Genomic DNA, 23,517 nt, shown 5'->3' with positions numbered 1-23,517 from the left:
CATACTCACAAGAACAGGAGTCAGCTGCACACAATCTCCATAAGTTTATAAGAATATTTTGGGAATAAAAACTCCAAATGCTATGCCTGAAGAATAACCTTAGGGCATTGCTTCTGGTAGTTCAGTATGGTCTCAGTCCCAGGTTTATTGTTCTGCTATGAATCTCATGATTTCTTCTCAAAAGCTGGGAATAAAGTCTGTAAATAACTGAGAAAATTTTGAGATATAAAATTATATATGAATATAAAAACTGTGTACCACTTCAATTCATAGCATAACACCCATCCAACCCAAATCTGGTGAGTATGAAGTAATTACAGCAAACACTTATTTGCTAATTAGACTTAAAAAAAAAAAAAAAAACAACACATTATTTTTGATTACCATATTTATTGACTCTAAGTGGAAAAAACCCAACAAGTCTTAGTGGATTTGACTCAATACCATACATACTGTCTATATTCCCTGTTCACATAAATTTCAACTGAGAAAAAAAAAATACACATTTTAAAGAACAGTTTCTAAATTAATTTCATAAACAAACTTCCGATAAACTTCCGAGAGTTGGAAGGAAAGCTATTTCAAGAGTTATAACTCATGTTTTCTGAAGCAAAACACTTGATGTAAAGCACACCTGACATCTGACTTCATACACCTCAGAGGTTTTCTATGTAGTCTTCACTAAAGTGTACTTAATAAATGTTTCACAGTATCAGAGCATGAGTTCCTCCATCAGCTTTCAAACCTGTGAATTAGGTACTCACTGTAAACAAGGCTTCTACAAAAGGACATTTCAAATACAAATAAAAAAGGGCATTAGTAGCCAAGTTTCTTTGGGAGATAAGTTGCATTTGGTTCTAACTTCCTTAAGAAAGAGCAGCAGACAAAAAGCATGGTAATCATTTCTATTATTTGAAGCTCTTCAGTTTGAAGAGCATTTGTAAAAACAGACCTGATTATAACAAACTGAGATTTGCATAATTAACTTTGAAACAAAGCTTTCTTAGTGATAAATGCATTAGGAGCTGACATAATAATGTTAAGACAAGCTATTTGTCAACTTGTCAGATATGTGTGCTGAAGCTTCCTTTCTAATTACAAGATGTAGTACAGCACAACTGATATTTTAAAATTAATACAGATGCTGGAATGTTTCTTCAATAGTAGTGCACTTCATCTGAGATCACCATGACAAAATATGAGAAGGAAAGAGGACAGAAAGCAATGATTTACAGACGCTCTAACTTTTCACTTAGAAATTCTTCCACACTGTCTGTATTCCACTTGAGGATGCTCAGTTCTTCTGCAATGTTCCCACTGTCGTCCAGCAGCTTCAGTACAGGGTCAGAACCACGCACATACTGGGGGAAAGGAGAGTCAGTTACCTTGGCTGGCAAATGCACCCTCCAAACTAACACTGCCCCTGCTCTCAAGTGATTGAAATCAGTTCAGGCTTCTGACTTGCATTTAATGTCAGAGAGGAAAGTGGAGGAACAAGTCAAATGAAGGGGGGTGGTGCTGGGTGTCAGAAACCTCTCCTTGTTCTCCCTGGTGCACCACAGCAGTTAATGCCTGGGCACTGCCATTGGCCTGCCTTTGAAGGAGGCTATTTACTCCAACTGTTTTAAGTTACCAAAGCTAGATTTTTGATAATGAATGATTTTTCTTATATGATCAACAGCCTTTTTACCATTTTAGAAATTCTGAGTCACTCTAACAGGTCGAAGTTCTATCAATTTCTAATGTAATCACATTCTTTCTTGCTGTGTTGTATCTGTGCCTACTATGCTTTGCTGGTAACATAATTCTTCAGTGCTTCTCAAACTTACTAAGTTCTAAATTAAGTAATGCAAATAAAAGCTTTGAACAGTATCAGGAAGCTCTGACCATTTAAGTTTATGGAAAGATTTCCCCAGGAGTATTCCACTTTGCTCAGCTGAGCTAACCTAGCTGATTTTACTTAATGAAGCTAGTGGCACCTCTACAGAGTTTTGCAAAAGTCCTGTGAAATAAACAGATTCATTTGCACATTTTTTTTCTGGTAGTACTTGATACCAATTGTAGTCTAGACTGCTTTGATGTTCAATAAATCTATAAAGTAAGAAAAAAAAAGAAACAGACATACAGAAGGAGAGAAAGCTTTTGAAAGAAACTGGAGGACACGGAGACGTGAACGCGTGAGACAGACAGAGGAAATCTGTTTTACATAGAATCTGCTGCTGAGAGGACAAATCACTTATTGCAGCCATGCATAGCTATGGAGTGATTGCAGATGGTGCCATTTGGGCAACGGAGATGGCAGGCACAAGATGTGAGACTCAAGATGTGCATCTTTAAAGTACACTTGAAGTTCACACAGGATTTTAAGAGGAAGGTGAAGTCTGAGATTAGATCTTGAAACCAAAGAATTGTTGGAGCTTAAGGCAGTGTAGCTTATGCAACTTTGCATATATGCAAGTCATAAGAAACACCATTCAGTATATGCATTTTTATAAAGGTGGATGTCTGAAGTATATAGAGAAAAAAACAGCACAGTAGAACACAACAAGGGAATTCTGAAAGCGAGAAGAAAAATCCAAAAATCACTGAATGTTATGGAAATGGCAGCTCTGTAAGAAAACTAGGGGAGAACAAAACAGGAGAAACTATGACAGAATTGAGTAAATCCAAGATATCTATAAAGTAAGAACAGAATATAAACATTCCTCAGATTCTTTCCCCATCTGCTATAATAATAATTTTTTCTTGGATTAAAACCAACCAAACAACAATAAAATAAACCAGAACCTCACCACCACCGAAGAATTAGTACCAACAGTTACTGAGCAGTAAACAAATCAACATTACTAACAGGAACTTGTAAAGATTCACACTGGCAATGCAAATATATGTCCTCTACTGAAGGATTACTTGATCAGCAAATAGGGAACAATCCACAAGACTGTCTCCACCAAATACAGTTCTTAACATCACAAACAAAAAAGTTCGGCTACTACTTACCTTGATTTGCAACCCCCTGAAGAGTTTTGGCTTATCACTTCTGACGAAAGCTACAGTTTGGAGAAAAGAAAGAAAATCAAATTCTTCTCTACTTGCATAAAAGTAGATTTATGTCAAATTAGTATTCCCCAATTTTTTTTTTTAGTTATGCTTTAAAAGATATTTTAATGTTAAAATCTTACTACCTTCATAAAATTAATAATATTAAGCCTATTACGCCAAAGGAACACCTATTTTTGCTGGTAATCCAAAGAGGAATTCTGTCTGTTTGGATTTTCCTTGAACACTAGTGCAACTGTGGAAGGCAGCTGATCTGCACACCCAGCTGGCAGCCTTCAGCAGCCTGGCCCATATGCTGCTGCCAGGCAATGTGAGGAAAGGCGCTGGAGCGATCGGAGTCTGGCTGCGGATCAGCGCTGGGAGGGAGGCTCAGTGTGACACCATCTCAGCAGCACCCTCCCCACTCTGCAGCTCTGCAGGCCAGGCACGCAGGAAGCCGTGGGCAGAGGTGTTATCCTGGTGAGCAAGATGGTCAATCTTGTCTTGCAGAGATCTCTGAGATTATGTGTTGAAAACCAGCAAGAAAACCAAGCTGGAAAACAGGAAGAGAAGCTCGTATTTCCTTTTCTCCTGACACCGCTGAAGGCAGTTGGTGTCAAGGCTCCATGGGCTGTGAGGGAAGGCAGGTCTGAGGGGAGCTGCTGCTGCACCACTCCTCACCTGCAGCACCTGGCAGCAGCTATGAACTGCAGCACAGGCCCTGCATCCCTACAGCACAGGCCTTGCATTAATTCTGAAAAGACAACATGAAGTACTTCAGGACAAAGTGTGAGCATAATCCCCTACTTCCTAGCACTTCACCCTAATGAATGTCTGAGTTCCAGAAATATTTAAAATTTATTTAGAAAATAACAGCTCTCATTCTTCCTTTTCACATGCTAAAAGCTGAATTTAGTGTCTATATAGAGATGAAGTGGATTCAGGATGCTCCTGGAGTACGTCAGCAGCATCTCCCCAAGTATGAACCCTGTCAGTACAGACTGACTCCTACAAGGGTGCCAGCTGCATGTTAAAGCTGCTTTTCCAAGGTTAGACAACAATGAATCTCTCACAAATTGCAGTGCATCCAGCTGGTGCATGGAGATGAGTGCAACCTCAGGACTAATGTTTCATACTGCCTGACAAAGTGTAGTGCTTTCCTCAGTAATTGCACAGATATCCCCTGGCATCTTTGTACCTATCCTTACATTACTGCAGACAGTTCCCTTAACACTTTCTCAGCATGGTTATACAGTGGCACTTACTTTCTTCCCTCTTTCACCGAGCTCCCAGTGCAGAGAAAAATCATATACACTGCTTGCTGCACCAACTACTACACAATATAAACAAGTTTAAAAAATACCAATGGCCCATGGAGCTGCCAGATGTACCAGGCCCCTGAAGAAAATGAGTTGTCTCACTCAAATTATCTTTATTCCTTCTATAGACTATGCACTGATGTCATTGTAAGCTGTGCATAACAACTTCAAATAGCACAAAATAACCCGTACTTGCTCACATACTGCAGTTTGATTCTGATTTAAACTCAAAAATGTATTTTCAGCTTCAGTGTTTCCTATGCCCTTGTGACATGTTGCCTTGGTTGTCATCAAAAGTAACGTGCAAAAAAGCAGCACAGACATTTCTTATTATTTGTTAAGTCCACAGACTGTTGAAATGTTTCTGGAGGAATTTTTCCACATTTTTCTTCAACCTAAATCTAAAGCTGAAATCAGTCTCTAGAGCTTTATATGCAAAGAGGGTTTTAAGAAGCAGTCAGTACAGTGGGTGACTAATTGCAAAATGGTACAAGAGCATAGTAAAATGGATAGAGTTTCTGAAGCAAATCTGAACTCTGGAACTGGATTGTAATAAAAAATTGCCTTTGGGAGGAACCTCAGGTTACAGCACTTCAAGCTTGTAACAGGTGTGAGGATTTGTTACTTGAGTGATAGATTATTTGATGAAAGCTTATTTGGACACGAGCTGCTGTTCTCTGGCTGCAGTGTTGGACTGAACAAGCTCACATAAAGTAGAAACAGCATTAGGTGGAAGAAGAAAGTATTCTATAGGCAGCATTACATTCTGCCACATTAAAAGTAGCTATTACACACTTGTATCAATGTCAAATGTCTAAATCTTCTGAAAGCTGAAGCACTACAGAATGCTTTTCCTGGAATTTTAGACAGCTGGAACAAAATTAGTTTCTGTTATGGCATATTTATTTCTAATGCTGATCATAGTGACTTTCTGCATCATTCACTTGAATTTGTAATGCAACAAAGAAAAACACTCAATGTACAAATAACTTAATTTGTATATTCTGAATTTCGGAAGCTAAAATGAGAAACTCAAATACTGACATGTGTTAAAAACACAGATTACCCCATCAAATGCCTTTTTTTTTTTTCTTTCCACAAAATCAGTCCTTGAGTTGAATTAGCAGCCTTTGAAATGATGAGGTTAGGAAGAGAGATGCAGCTACAGTGCACATCTAGGGACATGTGACTGCTTGCTTATCATGGGATGTGGGGCATCTGCTCCACCTTCACATTGCTCCAAGTGTCCCCTCTATACCCTGACATCCACATTGCTTCTTATGGTTCTGTCTCTACATGGTACTTGCACATCATCTACACACCATTATTTAGTAGTTTGGTGTTGCATACTAAATCCTATTCAAGCTATCTCCCCATCTGCTTCTCTCTGTAGCAGCTTTAGGAATTACCCACCACAGAGAAACAAGCCCTTCTCTAAGCTATCTGTGGATGAGCAGGAGAGGCATTTTCCACCGCGACTTTTGCAAGATGAACCCTGAGCTCAGTGCCAGGACACCAGGTTCTGAGGGATTAAATCCTGGAGCAGCAGTCAGAGCTGTTCTAGACACAGAGAGCTTTGCAAAGCCACTTCACCTTGTGCTGCAGGAAATGATGAGCAGCACCAAAGCACTGCTGCTGAAGGCACTGCTGAGGTGCTCCTGAAGAGAGACAGGACAGCCCCACAATCACCTACAGCTACAGGCTCACAGAAGGATCAGGTGTGTACGAGCATTTTAAAGCCTGGACCCCACTGAACAGTGCTTTTAAAGAACTAAGAGCAGCCTTTACCTACAAACACAACAGATTGGAGAAGTCACTGCTACTGTTAGAAAGTCCATTTGTTTCAATACAAAACACAGAGGTGTAATAAGAAAGTCTGTGAAAATGAGTTTGTTGGAGTTCAATCCCAGAGCCCTAAGTGGAGACTGCAGGAATCTCAGGATCACTGTGGCCAAAAGGGCAAGCCTGTGTGCATGCACAGACCTGCACTGTTCTCTGGGGTGCAGCAGGACACAGCATAAGAGAACTTCCTGACCCAAAATGGACATGAAACATCTCCCCAGGCAGAACAAACAGTTGTTCTGAGTTAACCTGAATAAACAGAAAGCAAGTGTAATGTTACTTCAGATAAGCTAAAGGGCAGTCTGCTTTCTTGGCCGTGAATTATTAGACACAAGTTGTTTGAAAATAAGAAATTTTACTGGAGACACAAGTTAGTGCATAATCTTGCAAAATTTTATATTAAAAAGGCACAAAGGACTTGACCATACAGACTTGACAATTTTGTACCTGAAATGAACTTGAATTAAAAAACATTTTATTGAGCCATTCCCAATTATCAAGTGTTAAATCCATGAAAAAGAAAAGAAACCAAAACAAAAGCTAGAGTAAGAGAGGGACATTTTATGAAGACAGGAAATTCCAATATTTAGTAATGCCCCCAACAGTAGAGCATTGCTAAGACAACTGGCAATATTTGCTAGAAATATGAAGATGTAAATCACTGGGCAAGACAAAAGCATCAGTGTCTTCCCTCAGACATTTGTTTTGGGGACAAATACAGGCTCTGCAGTTTTGAATATGGGATGAGTCTGCTTCCAAAGTTACCATGAAAGCCGAGCAAAAAGACTGAACTACAGCACACAACAAGCACTCATTTACATTTGAATGACTACAGCTCTGTACCTTTTGGGGACCTCAGTTTGAGATAAAAATTTAAATTTAAGAATTCATATGGCACATCAATAACTACTAGTGGTAGTCTCTTAAGTTACAATGCAGCTGTCCATGATTTTATAAAAAGCACCACGTGCTTTCAGAAATGAATCCAAGACAGAGCTCCAATCAAACCTGAAGAAGAAGCTTCAAAAAATCCCAAAGACAGGGTACTTTGTATAAGCAGTTGGGCAAGAGACACTTCTAAATCTGAAGGGAAGTATTGTTTCAATTTGTGTGTCATCTATTTGCAAAAGATTACAATACAGCAATGCATGTCTCCCACTACAGTACCCATATTTCTTAGCAGGAGTTTTAGTGATGCTTTTATCTGTGCTAGATTTAAGGTTAGTATAATTTTCTAACTTTCTTTTGTCTGTACTTATGAATTGCAGATTAAAATAACTAGGAAATGAGTGATCTTCATACAATACAATCCCAAAAGAAATTACATTTTAGTAGCTAAAAGAATTCCCTTAACACTTGGAGAAGTTGGGTGATACAATAGTGCTGATTGACTCTGAAGTCAGAGGATTTAATGTAGCTGCACTCAGCATGAGTGCAGGGATTAAGAACCTTGTTTCTAGAACAGATTTGCTGGAGCATGTCCATTTCTTAACTCACAAGGAGAGGTGAGAATTATTTTATTGAAAAAAGCAAAGAATAGAGAGAAATATGTAAGGAATGTTCAATGAAAAAACCCAGTCTAATTCAGTTTTTTAAACAAACTGGAGAGAATGTGGGAGTCTAAACACTGATCTCCTATCTCATGGTGAACAGAACACAGCTGCCACTGAAAAGTCAACTTAAAACAGATATGCAAGATTAATCACTGGCCCAGCTAATTCATTATTCTGTTCCAGAGCCTCAGTGTTATGGATGTCTACCAAAAACTGTCATTGTGTTACCTGGCATATTAAGATATTGCTTCATCTATGAATCTTGTCACTTAGATTTTTAATATTCTACTTCAATGGAGAGCTTTGAAATTACAAATATTTAAGAACAGTTTTATACAGAACAATTTCAAAATATATGTAATAGAGGAATTAATTTTAGAGTACAGCATTTATAATAAAGCACTTTATTTTAAGGGAAACTTATCAGTAAGAATATTTCAGTACTGAATTTAAAGGAGGCATACAGAAATGGGAGCTGCTATCAGACTTATCACAAGGAACTGTCTGAAAAACCTAAGAGACATGGCCACGTTCACAAATGCTAAATTTAGTGGTTTGGTGTGACACTACAAACAGTAACATCCAGTTCAAGACTGAGATAACTTGCTGAAGACCAGACTTTTCCATCCTCTTGCTGAGGACTAGATTTTTGTCATCACTTCTCACTCCTTTGCTTTCCTATTATATACAAATATATTCCATATGTAATGATTCTCACATTTCAGGCACACAGGTGGACTGAGAACTGTTTATAGCTAAAGATTATATAACCAGTAATTTTGAAAGAAACTTTGACAAGGACCTAGCAACCCACAGCTTCTTCCAACTGTGCAACTTTTACAAACCTTTATTAATTCAACTGATTTCAATCCTTAACTATTTTAATATGTGAATCTCATAATAAAAAATCCAACCACAACAAAAAAACCCAACAAAACAACAGTGCTCATCCCTTAGCCAAATAAAACATAATCCAGAATTTGCCTGAGACACATCAAGTCTGTGGGACTAAGCCAAGTGACAAAACAATTTACACAGGTACTTAGAGGCCAAGACTTCACAGTTATTAATCTCAGAATACAGTAGTAACATACACTAATCCATGTAATTCTAATATATACAAAGTACTGCTATTAACAATGCCATTTTGTGTACATTCTGGGGAGAATAACCAAACACATCTAAACAAACTCTAAAAAACCCTCAGAGAAGCTATGGAAAAGGATTCAGATATTTGTGATGAGACACTGTCAGTGACAGGCTACACAGCTGAATGAAGCCTACAAACACAATGCTTCCAAAGCAGCAGCATGACCTTTAGGCAACCTAACTTCCATAACAAATGTCTCAAGATGGAGACCTTGAACACTGTTTCTGTTAGAAGTTACAATAAAGGAGAAAATCTGGGTATTCTGAGGTTAATACTAGTGTGAAGACAAACAACAGCTGAAAGAATATATTCTACTGCTTTTAAAAATTTCTAAGTATGCTTCTAATACATATCCCATCTTCCAACCTCTTCTAATATCCTAGCTGTAAATTTGGTTAAGATAAGTTTAGATTGAGTAGCTGCAGAAATTGGTGATGAAAACACAAAAAAGAAATTTAGGTGCACTACTCAGTCCTTTCTTAATTCTTACTGTACCAAATCAAAACTGGTGGTCAAAACAGAGATCCTTTTCAAAAAGCAATGAACTGTATCCAGCCACTTTAGAAAGTAACCTATATGATAAATTGAATGTAAACGTTTGAGTAGGTTTAGATAACCAAGAAGTGAATGGGAAAAATAACTAGTCACAATTTTCAAGTTTTTCCTTTGCACCATCCCAAGTCTTTGGAACATGTTTCAAAGTGTGCACACAGCAGGAATTGAGGCCATTTCCTTCAAGGACCTACATGTGAAGATAACTGAGCACACAATGCAGGCTGGAGTCAGGCTAACAGCTTAACCTTCTCCTTCAAACCTATGGCTCAAACGAGCACTTTCATGTCACAAATCCAGAACCATAAAGCAGCTAAGCAAATGGGCAACAACACTAGGGAATATTTTTATGTTTGCTAAATTTGAACATTCATGGAGATAATACAGACTCCTGTGCTAACAAAGTTATCTCCTCACGTCCCTCAGTATGACAAGTCATTTAAAGAATTCTCATTTGGACATTTTATACAGTGGAAAAGAGAAAAGAGCTTTGCTCTGGCCTTGTCATTCAACTCAGCTGTGTGGGCAGAGGTGGCAGGAAAGGATATAATGCAGTACAACTTATGTAAATTGTAACCTGCTTTAAAAACTATTTTCCCCACTTTGCCAGCCAGCCCTCAAACCGGGAGGTATTACTACTTCCCACAGTAGATGGAGACTTGGTGCTTGTGCAATTTTAAATTCTAAAGCTAAATTAGTACTTATGTCCAGCATTAGGGAGTATGGTATTAGGGTCCTCATTTCAGGAAAAAACCCCAAAATAAACCATAGTACTGCTATCACCGAAGCTCTTCCCTAATTTATAAAAAAAGTCCAGTTTGAAATTTCTCACAGATTTTTTTCCTGCAGCTTCCTCCCACCAGACACTGATGGTACTGAATTTGCTTTTGCTCCACTGTATTCTATTCCTGTTATCTGACTGTCATTATCCACTGATAAAACAATTATATGGCAGGATCTGTGAAAATAAAATCGTTCCATAAGTGCACAATATAATTTCATCTGGCAATTACTGGAGGCTGGTTCTATGAGTTTCAGGTCAATGCAACTTCACTGATATAATACACTGAATTTATGACTACTGTAATGTTTAAAAGTACCTTTTGTCATTCAGCTGTGACAGTATTTCATATTTGAAGGAGTACTAGTGGCTTTACTTACCCTGGACTTGAGGGAACCTTCCCAATTTTCATCCACATACTTCTAGGACAGCTCCTGCGTAAAGCTGTAATAATAAACAGAAGCTGTTAATGACAAAAGTAACTAAATTACTAGTTTATTTATAGTGTGTTATCTGTTGAACTGTTTTTCTCAGAGGAGACAATATGATACTCTATCAATGCTAATTACAAGTAAGATCCTAGACAGAATCACAGTTCCAGACCTGTCTCTGATTATGCAACAACTGACCCATTCACTCAGGGTACATGATAATTTTCATTCATTATACTAAAAATGTAAAAACAACAAAAAAGATCTTTTGAGATATACTGTTGGTGTAAGCAAAGTTTCATCTAAAAATTGCAACTGGACATGTTACAATAGGAATTATGGATTAGTAATAGGAAAACTATTCCTTCCTTCCCAAAGATACTAACAAAATCTCATTAAATGAAATTTTACTTTCCACTTTAAACCTAACTTGGACAGTGAAATACTTATAATAAAGATAAGGCAGTAATTTAAAATTTCTCATTTGGGCTACTGGTTGATTTTAGTTCATTGTGTTCGCAGAAGGAGGACAGATCACATTAACAGGCCTTAGGTGAAGTAATCTGTACAGGCTGGGCTAACTTTGATACTTGCACTTAGATGTCAATCCCTCCTGTCTGCTATGCAAGATATTCAGATTCAGTCTCTTTAAAATATAAATTAAATTTTATATAATATCTATAAAAACTATTCACCTTGCACCTATTATCTTGCATACTGTCATATTTTTAGGCTATTTTGTGATTCTTTTTGCAATATGTAAATGGTTCTATAGTTTGATGAATCTTAGATAAATTGACAACATATTTTCCAGCTACTAAAATAGAACTTCATACTGCAAAGTTAGGCATTTTAATATTACACATAGTATATATACTACAGATATATAATACAGTATACCAAATCACATCCTTCTAAGCCTTAAACCCCACTGTTATAGATTAGAAGACAGAATGAGTTTAATTTAAAAATTTTTAATTTATTACCTTTCACAGACAATTAAAACCTCTGCTTTCATGTTCTTTTAGACAGTGTTTTCATAACAAATGTGCAAGTCTGAGTATAGAAAATATAACCTCACTGAAATTACATAAATTCATGCTTCACTAAAAATATGAACTGTGAACACAAGTAATTAAAACTAACTTTCATGAACCTATCTGAAAAAGCAAACCACACATGATAAACAGAAATCTCCAAGACAATTTTATTAACATTCCATCACCCATCGCATGCAGGCATTACAGACAGCCAAAAATACATGTTCATTTCTGAATATTCAAATTCTGATTCTGAGCCAACTCAGTATTTACTGAAATACTATGAATTAGAACATAACAAATACTCTAATGATTTGCAGGGAAATTACAACTTCTCTATTGCATGAACTAATCAATAATCATTACTTCCATGGGAAGCTGAAAAGAGAATGTTACACTGCATTATCTGTTCAGAACAGCATCTCAGAAATTTGCCTAGCTACAGATACATTTTCAACTAAGCATTGTATTTAAGATAAAAATCTAAGATTTGACTGTTGAAACCCAGAAATACTATGAAACAATATTCAAGAGATCATAAATACCAGACTTTTTAAAAGCTTTTTCACCAACTCAAGGTTTTAATTAAAAAAGTCAATGATAAACAGCTCAGATACTAGCGAGCATTATTAAAATTTCTCTTGAATTAAAACATGAATTACAAAGATGGAGGAAACATGGCACAGGGTTCATAAACTTCACTTACTTTGTCCTTCTTTTTTTAAAAAAATTCAACAGTTCTATCAGCAATCCTAGATTTAGATATTCCTTTGCATACTCACTAATCCACTAAATATATATCCTGATTTCTCTGATACTGACAGCTATCTGCATTTTTCTATCAAGAAGTCAGTATAAAGAAGTAGACAAAGGAATAAATAACCTTCTATGTAGTTAATTATTTTATGTAAGTCTATCACAAGCTAAGTACACTCAAATTTAGGACAACAGTAAAATGAACATTTTTGAATTCTTATTACTGCAAATTATTCTTAGTCTTTTTCCTCCCAAACATGAATTTTTATGGAACAAAAAACACTGCAGAAATCTAAAATATGTAAGACATTTTGTAAAACCTCACTACTCCCAGTTTATAACTCCTGGCCAATATCTTATAGAAATTTAACAAAGAAAACAGCTCAATCATTGATGTCTAAATTTTGAGCTTGTAATTCTGCCATAATTGAAACCCAAATGTTCTCAGACAAAAAGGTTTAGATTCATGCTGGGAATAACAGCTGCTTTCTCAATGGCTAGACCACAAAAAAAGAAAAATCAACTGGCTTCATTTATGACTCTAAACAAAGGTGTCTTTTGCAAAAAACCCAGGTTTATTTGCATCACTTAGCCCACCACAAAAGCCTAGCTGTTAATATCTACCATCTCATTGTGTCCAGAGCAGATGTTCTCCAAATTTCCTTGTGAAGGCAGCCACTGTGTTCAAGTATTAATAAGAATGACATGTATCATATGGAGGCACAAACATCTCGAGCCAGTTCATTACACAATGCTTAACTCATGAGTTAGTTCATTTTAAAGCAATGCTTCACTTGTTTTAGTGCTCATGAAAGTGAGTCTAGTACTAGAAGCAATGAAATAAAGGCATTCTAAACTATTACTGGTGTCCATGTTAAAATCCAAAACAACTGCTGATTCACGTCTGTATCTATAAAAAGAACTTAGATTTTTTTATAACATTCTAATAGCATGTTTTCTAAAGCTACTGTGACAATATTTGAACTTTTCCCTCATTTTTTTCCAAAGTATCAAACTGAGTTCAGTTCATTTCAAAAGTTTTTGGAAAGCATCTGAAACTCTTTTACCAGTCCATACTGATGCAATCAGGTGGCTCTTCACAAATGAAAAGAGACAAACCACATTATTGATCATGCCTGCTTTAATTATGAAAGAGAATGCTAATTACATCAGAATAACACCTTTCTGCAAAGGATTGTGCTAGTTAAAAATATGCATTGTAAAAATACAGAACTTCTTTAACTTATATGAAAGAAAACTTTTCAGCTGCTATTAGGAAGAGAATTGAAGCAATTTCTGCAAGACACAATCCCAGCAGTGCCTCATTTCTACACTGATATGGTATTGTTATCACAGTTACTCATGGTGAAGACTCCAGAAGAAAAGTGACATTCCTGCTACATAACCTTTAATGTTTACACCCAAATAGGAATTCAGACCAAACTGAACTGCAAAAAGTGGTATTGAACAGAGATTGCTCCTTGATTGTAATAAAATTCTGTTTGATCAAATGTGACAAAAAAGTTTAAAAAATACAGCAAGTTATACCTAATTTTACTTCTATGACATTTATATTTTGCACACTGCTTTCTTCTAATTATTAATTCGAGGTGACCCTGCCTGACACAGGTTACAAAGTGTCATTCAGGCTGGATTTGTACAGTTGTTTGTACTCAGCTGACAGTACCAGTCTTAAAACATGAAATGAAACAGGCTGTTAAGGCACAGCCACAAAGGGGCAATAGCCACTTCATGGTACCTGGATTCTCTCCAGTATGTGCATACTGTCCTCTCCTAATATCAGTTTCAAAAATATAGTTAAGTTCGGAGAATAAGCAGAAAAACAAACTTATGACTACAGCTAAACCTCTAGAATTTTCACTTGCCTCAGGTAAAATACTATCTTCCACTAAATCTTTAGTAACAACTCTCTTTCCAATGTAAACACTGTTTTTATGAAATTCACTGCAATTCTAATTTCATATTATGATATAAGCAGGTCTGCAGAAGACAGCTCCCCATCTCCTATTGACTTCAAAAGATTTCAGCAAAAATATGGATGTTATTATTATTAATGGCCAAAGTTCCTTAGTTTATGCAAAATGGTAGTGTTGAAAAATAGGGTAAATTATCTCTTATGAAAGCAGGCAACTTAATTTTTACTGTGTTCCATTCACACACACAGAAAACAAACCAGGTTAATTAGTATTTGTTCTTCCTAGAAATTTACAACAAAAATAGATTTTATTGAAAGTTTCTTTTGCTTTTTTTCTAAACTCTTCTAACTAGCAGTTCATTTGTGACTTTTACTAGAAAACTAGTCTTCTAAGCTAGAAACCTTCACAAGAATATACACTGAGATACAAACTATAAAATATTTTCTGTGGGAGAGAATGCACTTATATGGACAGCTCAAGGTTTTCAAAATCCCTTTTGTCTTTCCTTTTCCTGGAGGCAGAACATGAGTAAGAATCTGTGGGTTAACAGGGAGCAGTCAGAAAGCCTCACTGCCAGGAACACTATGAATTACTGCTCTATAATACAGCAAGCCAAGGAAGTCACTGCTACACACACACATCATTCTGAACTGATGTCATCAGTAAATTTAGCAACAAAGCAACTTCTGCCACTGACAGCTCATTATCCTGTGAAGGGACATGTCTAACTCTAAATAAGAGTGTGGAAACAGAGTCCAACAGTCAAAAACCAGTTATGTGAATGAGTACTACTCCTGTGATTAGTGATATGTATTGCAGGCAAATTGCTCTGAACAAAGCTGAGCAGAATCTAAGCTCTCATTTATTTGTGGGGAAGGAAATTCCAGCTGAGTGTAAGGGTGAAAAAAAGTCACAATGATGGTGTTTAGGCACTGAGGAATTTACTAAGGAAGACTGTACAATCTGCATTCTTGGAGATCCTCAGAACTTTGAGTTCTGCTTTGAGTAGAAGACTCAAGAGACTTTTTATTCTGCACATACAAAATATAGTTGTGCATTACTTTCCATTCTTCAGCATTTAGGAAATGCGTCATCCACCACTACTTTTGGTGTTAAATGATACCCTTCTTGCAGGATTCTATAAACATTTGTGCTGTTTAAATCCAGTAACCACAAAAAGTTCCAAACCAGCTTCTGCTCCTGGCAGCTTGTTTTTATTAACTTTGGTCTCTGCAATGTTTGGTCTAAGTTCATGTGAGCAAGAGATCTGGCACGAGAGTGAGACAGAAAATGGAGAAGCTGAGCAACCACCAACTTGGGGCCACTGGAGCTGTCACTTAGATTAGGTGGTGTGAATACCCAGTTTGAGTGGAACAGAGAAGGGTGGCAGAAACAGGGCTCCTATTTACTGGCTCTCACTTGGACCCAGTCAGAATGGTGCCAGTGAAAGAGTACAGACAGGAAGCTAACAGGTCAGGTTTCAATTCTGGACTATACCATCTGATTCTATCTGAGCACCTACTTACCTCTACAAGTAGAATCCCTGAACATCTCTTTTATTCCCCAGTCTGTGCTTTTGTTAAAAAATAATGCATCTTAGAGTTGCAAAGAAAACACTGAGAACAGATGTCATGAGATATTTTTATGACCTCGCACATTTCATAAATTTTGAGACTTTTACTTTTTGAAGTTTCTTCAACAAATGTAGAGTCAAATGCCAGTGCTTTACCTAGATGAAGGTCAATCTTAATTAGCTAAAGGTATTCCACTGACCAGCACATTCAGTGGTTGATGGACATCAACAACTGAAACTCACATTTAGCAAATTCACATTTATAGTTTCCCTAACCTTTTTTTTTCACTGGTAAGATCAGATAGAGCTGTTCCATGGATAAGGCTTACCCTATTACAGACAGATAATGTATTTTATCTTAGTTTATCTGACAGAGATGAACACTTGGTGAATCTGAACCAAACAAAAGACAGCAAATTTCTGTCTTAGGCATTGACTAGTTAGCTGCACTTCCCTTATCTAGGACTACTTCTTATCAACATTAATTTTCATTGCCAATAACATCATGTACAGAGGGAAGGCTAAGAGTGTACATGGTAAAGTTCTTGAGAAGGACACCCACTGCAGCACACTTTTAATACAAGGAATGGTTGTGGGTAATATTTTGAAGCAACAGTACTGGTAAGAGACTTTCTCAGTTAGAGAGAACAGTGCCATCTCAGATTCCCTAACCTCCCCCTCAACAGAGTCCATAAAATCATCCCTGTATGAACTGCATGGGACACTTAGTTAAAAGCAAACTTTGAAAGGAGATCATATGACATATTAGTCTTAATTACAAAGTTCTGATTATTTACTTGAATGTTAAATAAAATATGCTGTCATTGGATCACACTATTGTTGAAGTCACACTTGCTAGAAAACCAATGAATTTCAACCATGTTTGTGTAACATGTTAGAAATAAGGAAGTCAAAGCTTACAGTCAGGTAAAAACAAAATTTGATTTTTTATAAAGTATCAAAGAGACTTTACAGGACACATCAAAAGACAGAAAAAAATGTGGGTTTTGAGAAACAGCTAGAATTAAACTAAAATTCTAATTACTTTCTGTAAGTATTGATAGGACTTACTTTGCATCTCTGAGATGTCAATGAATTCTAAGTAGCTCTGTTTTTAGCCATTGAGTTGAAAACCAGAAGTTCCAATGAGAGTAGACCTATTCATGTTAAGAGCCTCTGGCAGAACAAGAGAGCAGTCAACAGCAATTTGAGTATAGCACTCTAATTAGTGTAATGAAAAGAAAAAAAACAAACCTGAAAAATGAATGTAAATTGGGTCACACAGGAGTAACCAGAAGCATTAAAAGCACTTCAACTTATTCTACTTCCAGCAATTATTTTCAGTTTTATACACTTTTTTTTGAGTTTTAAAAAGTAAGTCTGAACAAGAATGTTATTATCCTTGTTCAGACTTGTCACCTTATTCTTCCTTATAATTCATGAGAGCACATTTAAGAATTCTATACATGTAAAAGGGTGGAGTTTTAAGAAAGCTTTCAATTTGTTTTGTTGTTTTTTTAATAGAAGAAGCACCTAGTCATTACACCTGGTGTCATGTTTCCTAAGTCACCAAACACTTTAACAATACCATATGACAAATACTTGACAGTAGAATTTTAAAATGTTGAAGTTCAACACATATTGGTGAGCAAAATATATTTTTCAAAGCTTCATTTAGATATATTGATAACTTTTTTGGGTCGTAGGAATCCTGCACAGTGCAACTACAAAATTTAACGTATTGCAAATTTTATCACAGAGCTGATTTTTAAAATCAATTTGGATTTTGACATGCATATATAATTGAGACAAATCTAAGATTATAATATACAGTTAATGGAATATGCTTATGGCTGTGTCTGAAATGATCATACAGCCTGTGTGAAGATGCAGATGGAGTGCAGCTATTTTCAGCTACTGCAGAATATGGACAAACTCTCCTGCTACTACAATTTCATGCACAGTTAGCTTCACCTCCATTTCATCCTTCTCTGTTTTACACACCAGCAGCACTCTGCATCTGACAGACTGAGGCACAAAACTTGCAGCTGTCTAAAGCAATACTGTTTAAGCTGGCTTCTGAATTAGTGTCAGACTGCATACAAAATCTCTAGAGGAGGAGAAAACAACCAAAACAATTTTCATTTTACCCACAGTCCAATTATGAAGTAATTAAAATATTTCACTGGACAGGTGTCAGCAGAAGTTCAGAGCAAGACAAATTTTGTGTAACAAGAATATCTCACAGCTATTTTCCACAATGTCAATTCACAAACTACTGGACCAATAACAAGAGCAGGATTAATAAATACACCTCTTTCAAGGCCATGAAACAGTTCAAATCTGTAAACATCTCATTTGAGGTTGCACTGATACTGTGCAGCATGAAATACTTTTAGGCCTGAGGATATTTCACAGACCATTTGTGAAAAGCAGCAATTATGTAAAAATTCTCAGACAGATGTGCTATTACCTTTAAATTCTCATTTAGAACTCAGACACAAGTCATGCAATAAACCAACTCTTGCTTTCCCTATTTCTGGTATTTGCCACATGGCTGCAAAGACAGTCAAATTAAAATCCTGAAGCATGGCCTGGAACTCCAGGAGCTGCCAAGGCTGTCTGCAGCAGGCAGCCAAGGTGCTGTGCCACCTCTGGGGAAGCAGAGGAGCCTGGAGCACGGAGCCACAGCCCAGCAAAGCCCAGAGCACCCCTGCCTGGAGCTCAGCAACCTGCCAGGCTGCCAGTCACAGTCACACATCTCACACTGACATGCAGGGCTTCTGAGTAACATGAAAAACTCTACTAGCAAGAGGGTAGGAAAAAAAACCTGTAAGAACTTGCAATATTCATTCACTCTTTACTATCAAATTTTCATTAGAAGGAAGATTTCTGTGGTAACGGGCAAAAAAAAAAAAAACAAGGAAAAAGAAAAACTACAGCAAAAGGCAGCATTCAGTTTTCACAGTCTGGCATGCCTAGCATGAAAATTCTTGTTCAGCAAGAAGCTACTAAAAATTATATTGTTAACTTTTATGTAATGGTAAAATCTCAAGCTCAATTACAGACATCTGTTACAACCAGCACTATGTAAAAACACAAGTCAATTCAAAATGTGATGATTCTGAATACAGTCTGTTAAGATAATATTAACAGTCTCCAAACACTAATTTTCCACTGGCTAGTCTTCAAGAGAAATTACTATGAGTTTCAAAAAAAATGTAAAACCTCTTAACAATTGCCAGATCTGAAATATACATTTCTGAGCAGTAGTATCAGTATAAAAAATTTCCACTTTCTGAAAAAGCATTCATAATAAAATTAGAAATGATGCTATAAGAAATCATAATGTTAGAACAATCCGGTATTTCCATTCATGCACACAATATGGGAAGCCTGCATTCAAACTCAGCTATGAAAATAGTATCAGAATCACTCCCATACTTCAAGCTTGCCATATTAGCTCCAAATCTCAAATATCATTTGTATTACATGTCTTCAGAAATATCACAGCAATAAAGAGAGATAAAGTAATAATCAAAATCTACATTGTTCACATTTACTACAAAGCCCAACCCCAAGAAAATGAAAATGGGTAAAACACAAATAGATTAAAAAAACAACTTATAAGATACAATTTCTTGCGTCCTGTGAATATACAAGGAAATCTGGTCCACTATGAAAGAATTTGTCAAACACCCTTGAGACCCTGTCCAGCTCTGTGCTATGTACTTTACTTCATTGATCATGACTAAAATAAAAAGAGTTTTCAGACTAATAATGTTTACAATGTGAAGTCCTGACCACAAAATGGCATTTGCTTATCCCTACACAGAAAGTGTAATTATCCACACAATGAAATCTAGCTCTGATTCAGGAAATTAAGAAGACTCTCTATTAATTTAATTTCTGTTATTTGATCCAAATTTTATTAATACAATGTTCACAGTACAAACTAACTTACATCCTTAAGTATTTTATTGATAAATTGTTAAGACATTTTTCTCAGAAGTTACATTGACAGAAATGCAACATTGCTCCCATAGCTTATTTTCCCATCAAATGACAACAGAAATTGTCCTGCTCCATAAGTTCTTGTGCTACATGCTGTGCACAGAGGCAAAACTCTGAGAATATTACCTGAGCAAATGAAAGCATCTCTTTACATGAGGACACAAAGCCTCACTGCTGCTGCCAGCACAGCTGTCACTGAGCATGCTGGAGACTCTTTCTGTTCTGCCACTCCCTGTCAGTACATTTCCTCAGACTTCATTCTGAAACCCCAGGTTTTGTGTTTGCATAGGTATAGATATGTATATATATATATATATATATATATATACACACACATATATGTACACATACATATATATATGAATATATGTGTGTATATATATGTATATATGTATATATATGTAAATATGTATATATATATATATATATATGTATATATCTATATCTATACACATGGAAAAGAACTGGAGCTTCCCCAGAGACAAACTTTCCCTTATCAGGTTCACATATCTAGCAAAGAAAAAGCCTTACATATCAAGTCCCAGAAGGATTGTATTGAAATATGACTTTGTTAATGCATAAAATTTACTACTTAAAGTCTGTCAATATTAGGAGGCTACTAATTAAACTATGAATTCTCTGCCAATCTCAAACATATGCTTCTTGATACTTAATATACTCTACCTAACACTGTAATCAGTGGTTTTATTAAAAATTAAAGGCAGACTTTCTTTTTTAAATATTAGGCTGAATTTAATTGACAAGAAAAACCTGCTAGATTTGCTCATTAATTTCATTATGTCAGTTATTTCACTATCTCCTAGCCATTAAAAATGATTTCAGCACCTCTCATCCGTGAAACCTCTACTCTCTTGATGATTAATTTGTCTTCACTATATTCTGGAACACTCTTACATTACCACATATTAGAAAACATGTTTTCTTTTCAAGAACTCTAAAAATTCTTCATTGATAACATACCTTAAGGATCACAGATATTTATTTCCTATAGAAAAAGGAAAGGTTTTGCTTTGAACAGATTGAAGCACAGCACGAACTCTTAGAGAGATCATTCCCAAAATATCCAGCTGTTCTGGATAGATCTGGATATATTCCCAAAATTTCCAGCTGTTCTGGATATATCTGAATATATTCCCAAAACTTCCAGCTGTTCTGGATATATCTGCATATATTCCCAATATTTCCAGCTGTTCTGGATATATCTGGATATATTCCCAAAATATCGAGCTGTTCTGGATATATCTGGATATAGTCCCAAAATATCCAGCTGTTCTGGATATATCTGGATATATTCCCAAAATTTCCAGCTGTTCTGGATATATCTGCATATATTCCCAATATTTCCAGCTGTTCTGGATATATCTGGATATATTCCCAAAATATCCAGCTGTTCTGGATATATCTGGATATAGTCCCAAAATATCCAGCTGTTCTGGATATATCTGCATATATTCCCAAAATTTCCAGCTGTTCTGGATATATCTGTATATATTCCCAAAATTTCCAGCTGTTGTCTTGCAGGATGGAATTGAGCAGTCCTGCTCCAGTCAGGTTTGTGCCACTCCAGGAACTGACTGGGGGCTGCAGCAGCCCTTTGTAGCCTGGGACTGATCTGACTATCCTGGCCATGGTGCTGTGGGTCAGTGACCAAGCAGGAGCTGTCACCAAGCCCCACTCTCCTTATCCCCCTCTTCTAATCCCATGCATGTTCCTTTGAAAAGAATCTGGATATAGCTCCTACCCATGGTCATGTCACACCAGGGAAGGGCTGCCCAAGAACCAAATCTTGCTCTGTTGGGACAGGGACATTGCTTCACAGCAGCATGGCAAGTCTGCAAACCCAGACCCTGTACATGCAGGAGTAACTGCTGCATTTCCCTCTTGAGATGACAACACGGGTTCTCATGTATCAAAAACATGACATGTTAAATTATTCCACGAGGGATTTGGTCCAAAACTCACCTTTCTGGTTTCCAGCTGAGCTTCTTCCTGGCAGCACTCCCTGCAGAAGGGATCCAGCTGATTCAGATTGAACTGCCCAAGGAGGTTGCAAGAACTGCACAGCAGGTTACTAGAGAAGCCCAGCTCTCTGCAAGCTTCTGATGACAACTGTGCTCCATAAACACTCACCTGAAAGTCAATACAATGTTGCACTTAGTATTAATTATTTTTTAAAAGATGGTTTTAAATGCTGTAATGATTAGAAAGAATGAGTTAGTCTCTTGACACAGTAGTATAAAAAGCCCCAAAGGAGCATTCCAAACTCTGCTGAAGCTACATATTAATTATGGCTGACTTATTAAATTAATGATGGTAGTAACTAAAACCTTTTTCTTGCACCTTGCTATCCACCCCTTTGATGCTTTACTGTCATCTTTTCTCTTCACTGTCACTGCTGCATCTGCTCCCCTTGGAGCAATGACAGGGCTGCTGGCATTGTCACTGGGCTCCCAGCAGCCTCTCTCCTGACACCTTTGCCCAGCAGATCCCCAAACAATCCATGAATACAAGGCCAGTGCTCTCCTGAGGATTTTATTTTGGGTTGTGTGTGTGTGACAAAGAACCAACCAAAACACCAAGAGTGCATGAAAGGAAGTAAAGGCTCCATTCCATGATAATTCCTCATTCAAGCGGTTTTGGTTACACAGCAAGCTCAAAACACCTTTAGAATAAAAGTACAGAGAAGCAAAGGAAGAAATAAAGATAAGGAAGTCTCTATCCCTAATATTTTTACTCAATTTTTAGTATCTTAACTATCATATTTTCCTGAAACAATAAATCACTAATCATAATAAATGTCTCTGATTACGACTGGAAAAAACCCCTCCCACTCCAGAAAGCAAATTCCCATCAGAACAAGATAATTTCAGACACTTAGCAAGCGACGTGCCACATTTCATCAGCGTTTGCTCTTTCAAAGCTTTGGCTCCAAATGTACGCTACTCTGTTGTTTTGTTTTCACAACAAATAATTTCCTGTATTAAAAAAAAGGCAGCACCAATACAAATTATTTTAGGAAGCGGGCAGAAGTAGAGCCCAATCTCCGACATGGAAAGCAAAGAGGCGGCCACGGCCTCAGGAGCGGGAGGAGACGCCCGCGCCTCCCGCCCCAGGACACGTCTTACGCCGCCTCCCCCGCCCTCACAGCCGCTCCCTGTCTCAGGAACTGCAGCCGCGCTCAGCCCCGAGCGCGAAGGCGCCGCATCGGCTCTCACCGCCTGCAGCCCCAGGAGCCAGCAGACCCAGCGCCGCCCCAGCGCCCCCAGCTCGGCCGCCGCCGCCATCTTGGTGCCGGAGCGCCCCTGCCAGCGGCGCCGGCGGCCGCGGAAGGACCTCACTCATGGCGGGTGACCGACACACCGCCTGATGCGGGAGAGCACAGACTTGCTCCCAGCCCCCGGCACTGCGAGCACAGACTGCTAAACCAGAGTATCTTCTGGAATTCTAGAGTAAAGGCATTTTATTCTGTTCAGAGCAGTGCTTCGCAGCGGGGCTGGAGAAACTGTCGT

General features: G+C 37.3%; 1 protein-coding gene across 1 annotated transcript; it reads right to left on the bottom strand.

The window, feature by feature from the left end:
• Positions 1-370: 370 nt before the first annotated feature.
• On the bottom strand, positions 371-23,328 carry SELENOF (selenoprotein F). The gene is made up of 5 exons (XM_054285753.1): positions 23,224-23,328; positions 21,971-22,138; positions 10,617-10,680; positions 3,001-3,050; positions 371-1,361 (listed from the first exon to the last, which is right to left on the bottom strand). The coding sequence occupies exons 1-5, from the start codon at positions 23,290-23,292 to the stop codon at positions 1,230-1,232; spliced, it is 483 nt and encodes a 160-aa protein (XP_054141728.1). The 5' UTR covers positions 23,293-23,328; the 3' UTR covers positions 371-1,229.
• Positions 23,329-23,517: the final 189 nt, after the last annotated feature.

Source organism: Melozone crissalis, unplaced genomic scaffold (genome assembly GCF_028551555.1).
Source record: "Melozone crissalis strain CALT ecotype California unplaced genomic scaffold, PUWL_Pcris_2 ptg000045l_1, whole genome shotgun sequence".
In the NCBI taxonomy this organism is placed as follows: Eukaryota; Metazoa; Chordata; class Aves; order Passeriformes; family Passerellidae; genus Melozone; species Melozone crissalis.
Note: the sequence above shows the minus strand (reverse complement) of the source record. Positions and strands in the feature narration are given on the sequence as shown.